This window comes from Drosophila suzukii, chromosome 2L (assembly GCF_043229965.1).
Source record: "Drosophila suzukii chromosome 2L, CBGP_Dsuzu_IsoJpt1.0, whole genome shotgun sequence".
Lineage (NCBI taxonomy): Eukaryota > Metazoa > Arthropoda > Insecta > Diptera > Drosophilidae > Drosophila > Drosophila suzukii.
The window spans coordinates 18,700,907-18,714,469 of NC_092080.1; the positions used below are offsets into that span (position 1 = coordinate 18,700,907).

Sequence of the window (13,563 nt, forward strand, 5' to 3'; positions counted from 1 at the left end):
TAGAACTCGAAATCTCTCAATGAAGCAATAAGTTTCAATTGAATTGGAGTTCAGTAATTAAAGTACAAGGTCATGAGTTTGAATTACCAGATTGAACGAACGCGGAATAGTTGGCCTAATCTTGTGTTTATTTTGATACAAGCTTCGACCAACATGAAGACTAATCTTGACCAAGTAATAATCGATCAAGTTATCTCTAAGTGGTTTTTGAGATAGTCCCACCCAAAGATATAGAAACCGTGCGAAACCTGCAGTTCCGCTGAAACACTCGTAATATGCGGGTGCGCACCACCAAAGCGGGGAAAGACTATTAAACTATTGCGAAAACTCTGAGAACTACGCGAGATTCCTAACGATTCCCACAGAGAATTTCCGTTTGGTAAGAACCAAAGAGATTATAAATATTTTTGAATATTAAACTATTTTAATTGATTTAGAAAACCCAGAATGGCTTGTCTACTTCCCATTTTCTGGAATCTTCTTGTGTTTTTAGTAGGTTTTACCAGTAGTGTTACTTTCGTTGGCGATGATCCTGTTGTAGAGCTCTCCTTGGGCAAAATACAAGGTGGTACAATGCAGAGCTTCACGGGCAAGACAGTATACGCCTTCAGAGGCATACGATATGCCCAACCTCCAGTGGGGCAACTTAGGTTCTCCAATCCCCTTCCTGAAACTAGCTGGGGTGACGAGGTGCTCAAGGCCACATCCGATTCCCTGGTTTGTCCACAACCAGGAATTACCTTGTTCATGAGTGAGGATTGCCTCAAACTAAACGTTTTCACAAAGAACTTTGAGGAAAAGCTACCAGTTCTCGTTTACATCCATGGAGGAGCCAATGTCCTGGGCAGTGGACATAGTATCTACGAAGCAGGTCCTCAGTATTTGCTAGATCACGATGTTGTTTTTGTGGCCTTCAACTATCGTCTTGGAGCTCTCGGCTTTCTTAGCACCAACAGCAGCGAGTCGAAGGGAAACTTTGGCTACCTAGATCAAGTGATGGCTCTGGAATGGGTTAGAGATCACATAACCCACTTTGGTGGTGATCCTGAGATGGTGACAATTTTGGGTATGAGTGCTGGTTCCATGGCAGTCAGTCTACACCTGGCCTCGCCCCTTTCCGCCGGTCTCTTCCATCGGGCAATCCTCATGAGCGGTTCGGCCACCAATCACTTTGATATCGATAACCTTTTTTGGACACGTAAACTGGCTCGTGAACTGGGTTGTCCAATGTACGATCCCACGGATCTGGTGGAGTGCCTTCGTAATGAGACCTGGCCACGCATTGTGGCAATCTGTAAGGCTTGGGAAACATATCAGTTTGTTAACATGAAGTGGAACTACGAGATCGACGGATACTTTTTACCCAGGCATCCCACGGAACTTATCGAGGAGGGAAACTTTAACAAGGTGCCTTTGCTGGTCAGTTACACGGCCAACGAACTGGACTACACCGTTAATGGTGAGGTACGGTAGTTTTCTTTGATTATATCTTATAGTTAATGCTTAACATCTTGCAGTTCACCTGGAAAATGAGCCTTTACTCCATGATCTTGGTTCAAACTTTGTGGAATACTCTCCGGAGTTGTTTCTTTATAAAAAAAATTCGATAATAAGTCAACGACTCAAGGATTTTTACCTGGGCGATAATATTAGTGGAATTAATACGGAAAACATTCAAAACTTTGGACAGATCTTTTCTGATGGTATCATAGGCCATGGTGTGCATCGCCTAGTTCACCTGGCTAGACACTACACTCCAGTTTATTATATGCGCACGGATTACTTTGGTGATCGAAGTATGTCAGCTCCTTTGGACAAGGATCAAAAACCCTTGGGAGTGGGTCATGCGGATGATCTGCAGTATGTAATGCCGGGTCTTTGGTATGGCACCATAATGCCTGAAGGTCATCCGGATATTTTTATGATGCAGCGTTTAACCAGCTGGTGTACACAATTTGCGAAAACGGGGTGAGTTACTTAAAGAATAAACTTGAATTATAACTTTGGAAACAGTTTTGGAAGAGTAATTAAAAAAAGCATATGGTTTTTAGGGTAAACAATGAAACTTTTTGTATACTTCCCCCGTTTCAGGATACCCCTAAACACCACTGCTATCTGGCCGCCCTGCAACTCAACGGACCTGAAGATGCTCTACAACGGGGTGGTGACCCAGGTGGGTTCGCCCGGCTATTCCGATCGATATGCCGTCTGGGATGAACTGTTTCCCACGCCCGCCGGGAGCGGAGGCGCTGCCTGGAAACCCAGTTTCGTAGTGGCCATCGCCACTGGTATGGCCTCCCGGCTCATCGGAAAATTAATGTAGCAATTAGGTGTGGAAAAAGCTTATCAATAGGCCGTTTAGATTACACTAATGACCTTTGCTCTTGGCTCGCTCTTCGCCGGACAAGCATTGCAACTATTTACTTTGATTAATTAATCAACAAAGGCGTGAGATTTTCTCCGTTTCGCCTTGGGGCAATTAGTCTTTGGCCTGAAGCTGATTGGGGCAGCTTAAATACACATTAATTTGTCTTTAAATGTTTTCGGCTTTGAACTGCTTTTTTGGGGGGCGGAACTTCGAAACTCTGACCTTTTTGAGCTTTGAATTATTGTATTATTGTCAGGTTGGCATGTGTAAAAACGAAATGGTTCTGATTTCTGCCTCCCCCTGCGTTAAAATCCGAGGTCTTATCCCATTACACAGATGCGCTGCTATTGACATTTACGATTTGCTCTTGCGTGAAAATGCCAAACAATGCGATGGGCTACAAAAGGATTATCGCCTTTCCCGCCCCCTTTTTGGGGTGGTTGGATGGGAGATGACAGACTCCTCAGGATGGGGAGTTAATAAATATTTTCAATGAAGATTAAAGTTGCTTTCAAACAGGAAAACTGCTTTAATATAACCCAATTTTAAATCACTCATTAGCACTCAAGGTCAAGTCCCAAGTTTAACCCTTTGGCAACCACAAAGGACACACACCAGGACATGACTACGCTGTAAAGTTGGAGTAAAGAAAATATGGAAAATTAACTTGTTAACTTGTCCCATAGAAATATGAGGGGCAAAGGCAAACAGTACAGTATACGCATTGTGCCCTATTCCCTTTTGGGACATGTGAACAAATCCCACAAAAAGGTGGGCAAGTCAACATGACAAAGGCATGTGGTGACATGACGGGAATGACAATGAAAATGGGCAAAACATTTGCAAATTTTAATTAAATTTCCCTTAACATTAACACATCGAATTGCGCTCCTCAACCGTGATTGTTCTATAAAGGGGTAACACCTTTCCCTAAATGACAGCTGGAAAAGACGAAAAGAGTTGTGTACCGCGTGGAAATGAATATCGAGTGGCTTTTGTGACTCAATTACAATAAGTCTATTAAACTTGTGTCTGCGGCTTGTCTAGACAACACACCGATCGTCTGAGGATCGAGGATACGACCCCGATCAGTCACAATGTCTCATGTCTAGGTTCAAAATCGAGAATCGAGCGCGTGCCCCTTTTGACTTTGGCTCTTTGTGGGCCTCTAAACAAAACAGAAACAGCCTCGATGATCTCGAAGGTGAGGGTTTGGGTATATATGGGTTCGTTGATCACAAGGATGAGGATGAGAATGATGATGATGATGCGAAGGTGTTCCAGCTGCCGATTCGATTGTGGCTGCGTCTCGATTTCACTTTCGCTACGCCTGCGCCATGGTTTTTCGATGGAAAACCTGGACCGATACCCATTCCGATCCCGAGTCCTTGCTCTTTTTGTGACGCATCATCATCATCCCCCTCAACCCCCTCGCATTGCGGGTTTGATTACGTTTTTATTGAGCTCAGGCCCACAAAAGGAGTAAACATTTTGAAGTAGCGCCAAGGATCGAATGCTTTATAGGCTTGTCAGCGGTGCTGTCTGGTTTTTGGTCCTGATGCTCGTTCCTCGTTTATGCGTTCTGTCAACATATCGGATTACGCCCATCCCCCAACCGATTCGAGGCCCATAATCGCTAATGACAATACAAATTGAGAGAGTGCCGGTTGGGAAGGATTCGATTCCCCTTCGGAAGACAGGGAGATTTCGGCCAGAGAAGCGCTTTGTTATGCGTGTTTTCTGGGAAGACTCAGGCCACTTGGTTGATGGAACGGACAACACGCATGAAAATAATTTTATTTTGGCTGCCCTTTCTCAAGTGACGTGGGTTGCTTGCAATCGAAGCAGCAGACCAATTGATTGGTATTCGTGGAATCTCCAAACCTCTCGGACAGAGCTTTGATCACAAAGGAGTTTTATCCTGGAAATCAGTTTTCACTTTCCCAAACAACTCCATTAATTTCCCCCAATTCGCTGGCGCCTATGACCTGTCAGATACTTTCCCTACACTCTCCTCTGCGGTTAATTAAATATTTATACAAATCCAAATCCAAATCGCTGTGATTAATGATTGCTCTGTCCCCGCACTTGCAGCAGATCCCAGGCTCAAATGACCGACATCAAAGCGACTGGAAAAAGGACACTCGTATCTGTTTGTTTTGGGTGAAAGTGTTCACATCAAACGACCTTACAATTAATTGTCTTGCCCCTTTTCCACTTTTTAGTTCTGGTTGGGGAGAGTCCGTGATGCACAACTTGATTATTCGATAACCAAAATACACGGCTCACATATGAGACCGCCGCACGAAAAGTGCCCCATTGTCTCGCTGTCTATCTCAGGCTACTCCAAGTTCCAAGTTGCCTCATGTGTGGTCGCTGCCTGAGTGTCTTTTGTTGTTTCCCCCCATATATATAGGTATCTGTATATCGTTGTCGCTTTTGTTTGAAGACCCGACGACAAAAACACGTCGGCTAAAAGGAGCGAAGCAATCATAATTATGCATGTTTTGGGACCCTGCTGTTGTTAATAGAAATGTTTACGGAGGACCACCAAAGCACGATTTATGATAATCAATGTCAATGAAATACCACGTAACTACCCACAAATCAATCGACTGAAACACCCACTTTCGGTTGAGATTGCCATCTTTTGCACCCAATTCGAAGGCCATAAAAAGCGCAGCCACCCAAGTGGGCGAAACCACCCAAATAGTCACAATTACAAGAGCGTTAAGTGCCATGTCCTTTGCAAATATTTGTTTGCAGTTTTCCGATACGCGACTCCTGTCACTCCCCCCGATTTCCCGCTCCCCTGCCCTAATCCTATTCCGGCTGCTCTGTTGTCAGATGTGATTATTAATGTGCTTTAAATAATGAAAACGAAACAACATCCGAGTGGCACCCTCAACAACCGACCGAAATCAGTGCGCCCCCTTGAAACGTATGCTAGTTGTCACAGGGGTGCGACGCTTTCCGATATTCAGGACTCTGGATCTAGAATTTAGGAATAAACCGAATGCCAGGCAGGACCAACTAATGAGTGTAAACAACGGATGGATGCCGGAAAAAATACAGCAAACAAACTGCCACAAACTGTTTGATTTGTCGCTCAGGACTAATGAAACCAAACATTAGTGAGCCCAGGACTCCCTGCCCTTTTGCTGAGGGAAGATAGCTCGGAGGACTTGGTCCTCAGCTATCGGGGGTTGCCTCTGCGGATTGTTGCAATTTTTTTGCTGTCCGGGGAAGGGATGTTGCTAGAGTGTGTGCACTGGCAGAAACAACTAGCTAAGTTATTGGGGGAAATTTTTATTTATTTACTAGGTGAAAAAAAAAAATTTTGTTGATTTGAAAGACATGTTTAAACAAAGAAATGCTTTCAAAATATTAAAAATGTATGGTTTCATAAATATTCAAAATGTAAAGTTCTTTAAAAAGGATTAAGCGCTCTTACCATACCATCCAATTTTATTACAAAATATATATTTTCAGGATAGTTTCGTTTATAGTGCCGCTAGTTTTCAATTCTCCGTTTAGAATAAAGTCTACAGTAATCTATTTATAACATTCAAAACTGTTCTTGGTATTATTATCGGCGAATTTTCTACTTTCATATGAACGATACAATTATCATGATTTTTATCTTGGGTTTTTAATTTGACGAATTTTTAAAATTTAACAACAAAAATAAAATAATAATATATTCTTACAATTAGTAAATTTATTTACTTGTAAAACATAGCTCTTCATAATAATCTGTTGTGAACACTGTTTTGTTCACAGTGTAGAGTGCTGACTGTTTGCCCTGGCAATGGGTTCCTGTAAGTTGATTACGTGGTTGACGTTGACACTGAACTACAATATGAGGGCACGGAATGCGGCTGCATCCACATCCATTCCTCTGGCTGCTTCTGCGGCAGCTGTCTTCACGTGAATTTCAGTCGAGGCGATAGGACGCTCAACTCTTTTTACCATCACCTTGTGACACCATTTACTGGAAAAAAGCTACGTGATCGCACTGGCCAATGCCCTGCTCCTCATCGGTAGCCACCTGGGGGTGTGTGCCCAATACTAAATATAGCGCCAGTCAAGGGTCAGGGACTTCGAGAGCAAACAGAGCAACTGTATCCGAAATGGGAGCTGGAGGTGAAGTGACTGGTATGGAACTACTCACTCGTGGGAAACTCTCTTGAGTGGCATGCGGGTGTGGTTTTCCTTCTGCGAGTGTGTTTTGGCCACAATTAATGAAATTGTATTTTATGCCACAATTTCGTGTGATTAATAGTCCGGCGTCTGAGCTTGGAGTCTGGGAATTTGGATTGGAAATGGAAATGCTCTTTGGACCCCAGGCGCATCTTGATGCACTTGTTCTAATGGTTTCTGGCAGGTATGTTATTGAGCAATTAGTTAAACGATCCACTAAACCGTTGACAGTCAGTCTCCAACATCAATCAGAGCTGCAACTTTCACATGGATAGAATACAATTTGTCATCGATTGGTAGGTACTACCCACCAGTAGAATTTCTGACATGCTCATTAAAGTTTATCGAAGAGTTTTCAGGAAAAGCAGAGAGGAGAATAAAACAAATAACTCGAGGGCTGAGGAATGCGAGGGCTTCCAAGGCTCATAAAACTTCAGATCCCCCTGGAAAGGTACTTGAGTCACGGGGATTCGGATTCCCATTAGGCAATCCATACCCACCCCTCTGTCAGTTAGTCAATAAGCGAGACACCGTGCAACACGATCCATCATCGCAAGTCGAAAGCTGCAGAGAACTATTATTGAAACCCGATGCCGCGATGACAACAGACAACGAAACTCCGTTCGCAGATATTTGACATCCGGAGAGATGAAATGGGGGAGACCTACCGACCGACTGACTGACTGACAGACAGATCATCGGTACTAGCCCTCAGCACGGGATCATAAAAATGGCAGGCACAGCTTGCGATCGGCACGCGACTCTCTTCCAAGCTGCCACTTCAAATGGTTTCCAATAAGCGACGCCGCAGGATCATGACAGTTATTAAAAACCCAGCCAGGATACTCCAATCTATCCCTCTCTACCGCGCTAATGGCTTTCTCACCGACTTATCAGCATATTTTCATCAACTGCTGATGGATCGCCCACACGCCGCACGCAATTGTCTGTTAAATGCTTTTCACTCTTCATATTTTCCATTTCCCTATGCTAATAATTCGGGGGAAATTCGTTGGAGGTGGTGCTGCCATGCACCATAAACTCGGATAATGCCAGCACGCGCCACATGGCCCGAGTTTTCTTATCAGAGAGGTTGACTCAGAAGCTCCTGGTGCTAATTATCTATGTGGGTGATTTTCCAGTAGTGGGTTTTTGGGATTTTTGTGAAACGAAACACTAGGTGGGTATACTTTAAACTGTCAGTCTTGGTACAATATCAAATTTATAAAATGGAATACTAATTTGTAACATTTTTAACTTATTTTCAATAAATGTTGTTTACTAATTAATATTAGATGATGAATTAAATCGATCGATCCACATTATTTAGACAAAATGTAAGGCCAAGTTGATAATTGTAATGAAACTTTAATTTTGGAAAGTTTCTAGGCTGAAAATAACTTCCGGAGATGTTAAATTTACAAAACGAAATCTTCCTCTGAGCATTTGAGATTGCGTATAAATTTACCTAACAAACCTTATTTGGTCCAAATATAAGGCAAAGTAAGTAATTGAATCGTCAAACTTTTCCCAACCCACATCCTAAACCACTTCCCATAGGTATACCCACTCCAAGTGCTAGGTGGAAATATGTCAATGCCTCCATCTGCTGAACTTAACCCAATAAATGCCTGGCATAGCTTTCGGTCCAACACAGGCTGCCAAGTGACTCATAAATTGTGGAGTCCAAAGCACATTATCCATCGCTGGATAAAGAGCCGAGGGCCAAGGAGTCGCACATAGGTGGACACTTTCTGGATGCAATAGTTGTAGTTGTATCTCTAGCCGTTGCAGTTGCAACTTCAACTTCAACTTCAGCTGCTGCCGCCTGTCGTTGTTGTTGTTATTTATGAGTTTTGTGATGTTTGTGCAAATTTTTCTATGTAAGAGGGGACAACGGAGGAGTTTCGCGACTGGATCTCCTTTGTTTTGGCCTTATGCGCACAGAGTTTTCGAACTGTGTCTCTCGGCCTTATCGCGCGTCAATTGCCAGACAACTTCATTGCCTTTTGGCCGCAGCTCGGCGAGATTCCTGGGCACTGATGTTGACAGCAGGAGTTCCAAGCACGCGTCTTGGGTATTTTCTTGGGATCTGGGGAAAACCACAGCCGAAGAGTTGGCCTTGCGGTTCCATGGGAGTTGGACTCGTAGTCCTCGCCTGGCAATCTAATTACATTTTGTGGGCAAGCAAGCTCAGCGAAAATTCAACTGCTTTTTGAGCGATTTCCATCAGTCAATAAAACCTGGCCTGGCCGCCAACACCAGGCATAAAATCCTCGGGAGAAGGCAGTCCCAGCAGGAAACGCAGACACCTCTTGGCCGACTGGGCCCCATCTGATATGATTTGGACCCTGGGGGCTTTGGGATTGGGATTGCTATTGGGATTGCAGCGCTCTCACAACTTTATTTGCGCTTTGGCAGTTCGCGGAAATCGAAATCTGCTGCGACGCTTGTCCAAATATTTCCCTGGAAATTGGAATGCCACAGACTCGATCTGCATCCCAGTCCCACCACCACTCTCCTGGAAACTTTCCTCCTCTTTATTTTCTTTTTTTTTGCATCTAACAAATTATGGCACACAGGCAGCATATGCTCTTATTGCCGATCTCGATTGCTGATCTCTTTCTGGCTCCGCTGACAAGCGATACAATTAAAACTAAAGTGGAAACGATCAAAATGAGCAACCCCGACATGCATTGATCTATAGCCAGCGATACCGCATCGCATTCGGTTGCCTTGCAATTTGCATAAATTAATATATTAAAGTTTTCCAACTGGTGGCACCCCCGCAGGACCTTTCGGCCGCAGGATGAGGATGTGGTGTGACTCATGACGGACTTTTCAATTGCCAATTGGAACGGATGGGTAGTATACGATCGAAAGCGTCATGTGTTGGCCACTATGCTAATGAGCCGAGGGCAGGACACGAGCCACTCGAATTGGACGACTCCGCTTTTGACATTGTCATGCTCTGGAGCGTAACCAAACTCCGATAAGAGCAATAAAAACGAAAACACATTTGTGAGCGACCCACTAATGGCAAAGTGGATGGATGAGGCTACATCACAGATGTGCGGTGGCAGCAACAGCAATTGAGGCTTCAGCGGAGGTGGAATGCACTTAAAAAAATAGTATGCCAAATACAAAAGAACTTAATAGATTATAAATTACTTAAAACATTGATGAAGTAACGCCATTGTTTATTTTATTTATCTTTGCGTAAGAATATGCCTATCATCAGGCAAGTTAAATTTTTTTATGCTTTCTTATGATATCTTATGATAAGCATACATTTCACATGATAAAACTTTGAAACTAAATGTGTAGGTGAATTATAATGTGTCTCATATGTGTCATAAAGTCATTCATATCGCATTATAAAACTTATAAGCTTCATTAGTAGAAATATGTATGTCATACAGTCTAAAGTTAAACCATTTTGAAACCATTTACTATACTACTCCTTATAATTCTCTCAGTGCCCAAGCATAGCACGCGATCGACGACAACCCATAATGTACGACACGTAGAACTGTTATCGGGTGCCGACTGTCGTATAATATATGCACCCACACAGCGATGACACGAAGACCCAAAACAACTTTCAGGGGGAGGCCCATCAAACTGGAGAGTTGAAAATATGCCAATTGGCTTGTCACTTGGCAACTGAGCAGTAGAAAAAAACAAAGTGAAGCATTTTAAATAAATATGCCTAGTGGCCTGTATTTGAAAAGTACAGATGTGAGCAAAGCACTACCTTTTGAAGCTTAAACCTCCTTGGTCTGACGTCGCCAGTTAAGGGGGAAGAGTCGTTTCCAGATCTCGTAGCGCTCGGCGTTGAGGTTCTCCTGCAAGGTTAGGTGCTTTCCAATATCTAGGTAGTAGCGTTTCTTGAAGCTAAAAGGACGCCAACGGATATCCCTCAAGGCCAAGTCGGTGGGTTTATTGGGATCACTGTAATAATACTTATTTAGTTGGAACTATAAAACAATACCATTTTACTATTACCCCTTATAAGCAAAGGCGGAGAACATCCTGACCATTATATCCACCATGCGAAATTCGTCGTCATCTTCTGTAAACATGCGACTGATAGAGGGTTCCACGAACAGATACATTAGATCGTCGTGGTGAACCACCCCATAGGGTGCATCTTCCGGATAATAAATGTGACTCCTTGCGCCCTGATATGAAAATCGATAGTAGTAAACCTTTGTTGACCTGGCCGCCAAATGCACAAATCGGTGGATCCCAAAACCAGTCAATGCATCCGAGTAAAAATTGGACAAGGCCTCCAATGAACGGTTGGCATCGATGGGCTGCTGCTGGAAGTAATGATTCCTTAGCTCCTGGCTTATATTGCCCACTCGAGGATCACTCTCATTGTACATGAAGAACACGGGGGCCAAGGACTCGAAGTTCTCATTTAGAGCACTCAGCAGAGAAGGACTTTGTAGGATGGCTAGAAAAATAAAATGTTTAATTGGAAGTTAGATCTTCGAAGCTGGAACTTACACAAGGCTGGTCCCACAAACTCATCCTTGGTCATTCCCGTAATAATGGGTACCTTCATGAAATCATCGTTTTGGTAGCTTTTTATGGGATCCTCCACTAGAAAGCGTTCCTGGCCAAAGTCCGGCTCAATAACAGGCTTCCACAGAATCAAGGGATTATTCCTGTCAAACTCAAACATTTTTGGCAAGCTGTTTGCGTATTCCAGGTAATGTTTCTATGGTATATAAGTTTTAAAATAGGGTTTGCTATTCTTCTTAAATAGCTTACCCCTCTTAGACAGTCCACCATTTCCGTTACATTCTCCACGTGACAATGAAGCAAAGTGGCCTGCTTGGTGGCCACTTCCATCTGGTGATCCGGCAGTGACCACTGACCTGTGACTGCTCCACTCATCACGATGGCTTTATGGAAAAGACCCCTGGACATGGGGGAAACCATATGCAGCGTCACAGCCATCGCTCCAGCTCCGTAGCCCAAAAGAGTGATGGAAGTGGGATCTCCTCCGAAGCGAGAAATGTGCAGCTTGACCCACCGGAGGAGCTGAACCTGGTCTTTAAGTCCCATATTCCCAGGAGCCTCCTTGCTCCCCGTGGCCAGGAAACCCAGAGATCCCAGGCGGTAGTTAAACGTGACCAAGACCAGCCGACGATCCATAAAGTACTGGGGCCCCGCAAAGTTCTTGCTCTGGCCGGATAAGGAGTAGAAGCCTCCAGGATGGATGAACACGATCACAGGTCTTCGTATGTTCGGGTGCGACTCGCTGGGCAGCTCCTTGGTGTATATATTAACTCTGAGGCAGTCTTCGCTCACATCCCCACTAATAAGTCCCAGCTGTGGACACTTGGGACCATCAAAGGTTGCGTCCAACACATCGAACCACTGCTCCACGGGTTCCGGTGGCTGGAAACGAAGGCGATCCACTGGTGGCTTGGCATAGGGAACTCCACGAAAGGCATAGAAATTGCGACCCGACTGAGAGGGCAGAATGGTGCCCCGAATCTTGCCCAAAGCTGTGGTGATCACAAGGTCCGATAGCTCCTTGTTGTTGCCAATGGGGTCATCCTCATCCGGCACAGCCTTGCTGAGATCCTCCTCACTGGTTTGGCCAGCGGTTAGGCCACAAAGGAGCAGAACGAATCCGCAGATGCGCCACATTCTGCAAAGCTTCACGCGATACTGTGGAGGCTGCTCCATCAGATCCCGGCTTTTATAGCCAGCCGTTCTGGCTGCGATTATGTCACATAAAGTGCAGAAATTGATGCGATTCCCCCGGGGCACTGACATTGGGCGTTGTTTCTTTTGCACGATCGCGATCTCTTCCCATATCCAATTGCAACTTCGGTTCGTAGTTAGCGGCAATCCATAAATAACACACCGCCCGAAGCCGACCACTTCCCACACACACCCATCTCAGAATTATCCCGACGGCCCACGCGTATCTCTCCTGGAGCGGTTCTGGATCGCTCCAATTTTCCCACGTGAACTGGTTTGCGTGCTTGCGGCTTATTAGATTAGGTGTGCGTCGGAACACCCTCCTAACCCCGGTTTAACCTCGGCGACCTTTACACAAAAATTAGACCCGAAAAGCGATCCTTAAATGCCCGCTAATGGCGTTTAATGGTGAGCACAAAAGGTGCGCAAGTCATAAACTTTGGCGAGGGCACACATCCCTTGGTAAGAAAAAAAAAAACCCCTGAGATATCGCCGAGACCCCGAACTGATGAAGTGTGTTAAGAGTTCCATTGTGCTCGTCTTCCTTTCGATACGTTCGCTTCCTTTCTTCCGATCCTTCTTCCTCAGCGGTGTGTGCTAGATCAGACAAAGGCGTGCTAATTGGATTTATATTGGTCTCCTCGGGAAAAAAGGGAACTGGTAGCTGCTTCTGGCTAAGGGTTTTCGCCCAGGGCAGTGTGAAAATGCTTTGTTTTCCACTCTTTGACGAAGTAATCCAATAAATATGCTCCGATCTTCAATGGGAACCAACTACTTGAAGAGGAAACTATCACATTTATGACTGAAGGAAGTTTCTAACATCCCTTGCGATATGCATTGTAAAGATAAGGGTTCTGATCGAGTGCACTTCTCACTTAATTTGATTCTTTAAATGGTTAATAAAAGTTTGTGAAGTTCAACACTAGAGATATTAAAGTATAGTAGCAAAGTTAGGTATTTATGATAGACGAAATAAAAATTGAATTTCCCTCGGTTCTAAAGAGAACATAATTCTTTTATGATGTTCAACATTAAAGATCTGAAAATATGTTTAAAAAATAGGGGTTTATTATACCATACATTTAAAACAGAATTGAACCGAAATATCTGTAAGTTCTTCCATTGGATATGCATTTAAATATATTGCTTCTGATCAAGTGCATTTTTAGCCTAATTCATTTTTTTAAATAGTTAAAACAAAGTTAAAAATAAAAATCTTTAAATAATTTAACACAGTTAAGGTTATGTTTTGAACTTTATTAATA

At 43.8% G+C, this 13,563-nt stretch overlaps 2 protein-coding genes across 2 annotated transcripts; one reads left to right on the top strand and one right to left on the bottom strand.

Annotated features, from left to right (window-relative positions):
- Nucleotides 1-258: 258 nt before the first annotated feature.
- Nucleotides 259-2,538, top strand: LOC108007826 (esterase E4). The gene is made up of 4 exons (XM_070997563.1): nt 259-379; nt 438-1,459; nt 1,518-1,968; nt 2,092-2,538. The coding sequence occupies exons 2-4, from the start codon at nt 448-450 to the stop codon at nt 2,321-2,323; spliced, it is 1,695 nt and encodes a 564-aa protein (XP_070853664.1). The 5' UTR covers nt 259-379; nt 438-447; the 3' UTR covers nt 2,324-2,538.
- A 7,729-nt stretch (nt 2,539-10,267) lies between these two features.
- On the bottom strand, nt 10,268-12,260 carry LOC108009378 (juvenile hormone esterase). Its single transcript, XM_017073685.4, has 4 exons — nt 11,354-12,260; nt 11,087-11,300; nt 10,580-11,033; nt 10,268-10,525 (listed from the first exon to the last, which is right to left on the bottom strand). Exons 1-4 carry the CDS (start codon nt 12,239-12,241, stop codon nt 10,339-10,341), a joined length of 1,743 nt encoding a protein of 580 aa, XP_016929174.3. The 5' UTR covers nt 12,242-12,260; the 3' UTR covers nt 10,268-10,338.
- Between the last annotated feature and the right edge of the window lie 1,303 nt (nt 12,261-13,563).